Genomic DNA, 3,083 nt, shown 5'->3' on the forward strand with positions numbered 1-3,083 from the left:
CAGTAAGGGAGACCAAAACCCAGGGAAAAGTACAGGAAGCCACTGAGAGCATCCACCCTCTGCTGTGAAGACAGGCAAAGGCAAAGGGTGAATGAGCCTCATTCTTGCACTTCTCAGCCCAGAGGTGTGACTGTGTCACACGCTCTGGCACAGCCTGCAGGATGCATCCGTTCTATAGCGCTGCCAGGAGTGCCTTGTTCTGTGGAGTGCCAAGAGTCTCCCGAGGGACAGGGATTCTGCATCTGGGAAAAATGATCTTCACCACGGCTGTGCCAACATGTGTCTTGCTAATCCAGACAGGTGGGTGCACTTCTTATTGTCTCCCACAATTTTCGTAGGCTACAGAGAGGTCTGTACTGACAAGATGATGAGGTCAGAGAGGAATGCAGAGGGGTGGTGGAGGCAGACACCTGAACTTTCCATTTCTCTGGAAATACAGAAAGGTTTGGGCCAAACAGCCTTAAACACAGAGCACGCAAGAGAAGGAAGCAAACTGTTCTACAGACACATTTCTGCCTGTTGCAGGTCTTGTTGGAGGTGATTCCTTGAAGCAACTCTTCTCCCAAGTGTCAGCTACAGTTGGGCAGCGAGTGGTTCTGCCCTGCCAGGCCACCACCAAGGACAGTGTCAACACTTTGACTTTCTCCTGGTACCGTCAGCCCAGGGGGCAAACACCCAAATTCATCCTGCAGGCATTTAAAATTTCAGAGAATGACAAGTTCCGCGAAGACCAATTCTCTGTGGTGGTCTATGGAAATAAAACAGCCCCCTTAGAAATTGCAACTGTCTCTCTCCAGGACACTGCAACTTATTACTGTGGTGTAAAGTACCACGTTAGTCTGAGCCCCATATCCGCTAGTACAAAGTCTCTGTCACTAAGAAACAAACAGCACAGCAGGGGTGAGGCTCTGCATCTGTGGCCTCCTTTGGCTAGGGCAGGGTTCATTTTCACCTGAAGTCTGGAGGGAGCTCTAGCCAGGGCAGAAAGCTGGACCAGCCAGTGGGTTGTTTGCTGCCATGCTGCCATCATGCCCGTGGCAGCAGGGCTGAGTGGGGCCGGGTGGCCTGGGGGGCAGGAGCTGTTTCTGGGTCCAGGGGGTGCGAGCCACGGTTGCCATCCAGAGCCCATGGGGTGATCACTTTCTTTTGTACCCTTTATAATATATTGTTATATCTATCATTACTGCTGTTGTTGACCATTCCTTCCGTGTTGTTGTATTAAATTCTCCTTATCTCAGCCCATGGGGTTTTGTATTTTTGTCCCTTCTCTTCCTCCCGTTTGGGAGGTGGGGGGTTAGCTGCTCCCGCCTGGCACTAAACCACCACAATCTTCCAACCTTGGCAGAGCTTTCACCCCTGAAATGAGCCTCTCCTTATATCAGCCCTTCCAATATCTTCCATCCCTACTTTTCCAAAAGACCCTGTCAATGCAGAGGTATTCAGAGTAGGGACGTGGAAATGTAGGACTATGGGAGTGTTTGCAGACGAGCTGAGACACTCAGCTTTCCTCACTTTCTCACCCAGAAACCAACAGCCCTCAAGGAAACAATCCATGCCATTTGACATAATGTCCTTACCCACTCTTGGTTCCTCTGGGCACTGACACTGCAGAACCCAGTGCTGCTGGGGTGACAACGTGCTGGCCAAGGTCTTGACCCAGCTGTGGACAGAGCTGGGGGATCCATGTCTCTGTTTTGCTCCTGGCCAGCTCTAGTCCCCCTTCCAACATCTTCCATCCCTACTTTTCCAAAAGACCCTGTCAATGCAGAGGTATTCAGAGTAGGGACGTGGAAATGTAGGACTATGGGAGTGTTTGCAGACGAGCTGAGACACTCAGCTTTCCTCACTTTCTCACCCAGAAACCAACAGCCCTCAAGGAAACAATCCATGCCACTTGACATAATGTCCTTACCCACTCTTGGTTCCTCTGGGCACTGACACTGCAGAACCCAGTGCTGCTGGGGTGACAACGTGCTGGCCAAGGTCTTGACCCAGCTGTGGACAGAGCTGGGGGATCCATGTCTCTGTTTTGCTCCTGGCCAGCTCTAGTCCCTGACACAGCCACCCACCCAATGGACCAAAGATCCTGATCTTGCTCCTCTTTGCAGAGCAGCCAAGGAGCAGGCATTTTCACCTTAATGCCTCAGCACTGGGCAGGGTGTCATTCTCTGTGCTGTGTATTGTTAAATGATGAGATCTTTCCACACCCCAGTCTGCATAAAGGCATCTTCTTTGGAAAATACCAGTAAATAAAGCGAAAGAAAGCGTAGTAAAACTAAGGAATACCTTAGTGACCAATAACATTGAAGACCATGAGGACAGAAGCTCTAGATATTAATAAAAGGTACCCCCTAATAGTGCCCTGAGATGATCAAATAATCATGATTGAGAAGATGAAGATGAAGATGATGAAGATGATGAAGATGAAGATGAAGATGAAGATGAAGATGAAGATGAAGGTGATGTTGATGATGGGGTTTCCCCAGGGTTGTGCTTGCTCTTTGGTACCACTCGGTACCCAAAGACAATTCAGTTTAGGCAGAGCAGATTCCAGGCAGGATTCAGCTTGGCCTGTTCTCCACACAGAACAGGCCAAGGGGCCTCCTGCATCCACAAAGCTCCTGTCTCCCACAGGAGCTCACCAAGACAGCCATAACTGCAGTACACCAGGCATCACCACACTGGATCTGAAGGACAGTTGCTTGTGTGCTGGCAGCAATGACAGGAAAAGATACCTAAGGGTGCCCTGGAAATTCCAGCTACCTGCTCTTTACCACCTTTTAGGTTCAGGATTGGCAGAGACCAGATCAGTGCAAGGGACTAAAAGGGCCCTGGGTGGACCATAGAGTGGGGTGAAGGTGGAGTGGGCAGTGGTGACAATGGTACAGGAAGGGCTAATGTGTGGCAAGACAGTGGTAGCTAAGAGGGAGCAGCTCTGTCTCTATATGTACTCTGTATGATTATTTCCCAGGAAGGATGACAAGAATACCCAGCTCCTGTGATGCTGGACTTTGTATTAACCAACAAAGGCAGCTTGGTTGTGGAAGTTAAGGGTGGGGGACAGTCTTAGCTGTAGTGACCAT

The 3,083-nt window shown here is 50.0% G+C and overlaps 1 gene segment (V, D, J or C); it reads left to right on the forward strand.

Annotated features, from left to right (window-relative positions):
- The first annotated feature begins 251 nt into the window (after window positions 1-251).
- On the forward strand, window positions 252-2,824 carry LOC103775439. The segment is given in 3 exon segments: window positions 252-300; window positions 526-826; window positions 2,785-2,824. Coding segments are annotated over 3 exon segments (390 nt in total).
- The last annotated feature ends 259 nt before the right edge of the window (window positions 2,825-3,083 follow it).

This window comes from Merops nubicus, unplaced genomic scaffold (genome assembly GCF_000691845.1).
Source record: "Merops nubicus isolate BGI_N331 unplaced genomic scaffold, ASM69184v1 scaffold466, whole genome shotgun sequence".
Taxonomy (NCBI): domain Eukaryota; kingdom Metazoa; phylum Chordata; class Aves; order Coraciiformes; family Meropidae; genus Merops; species Merops nubicus.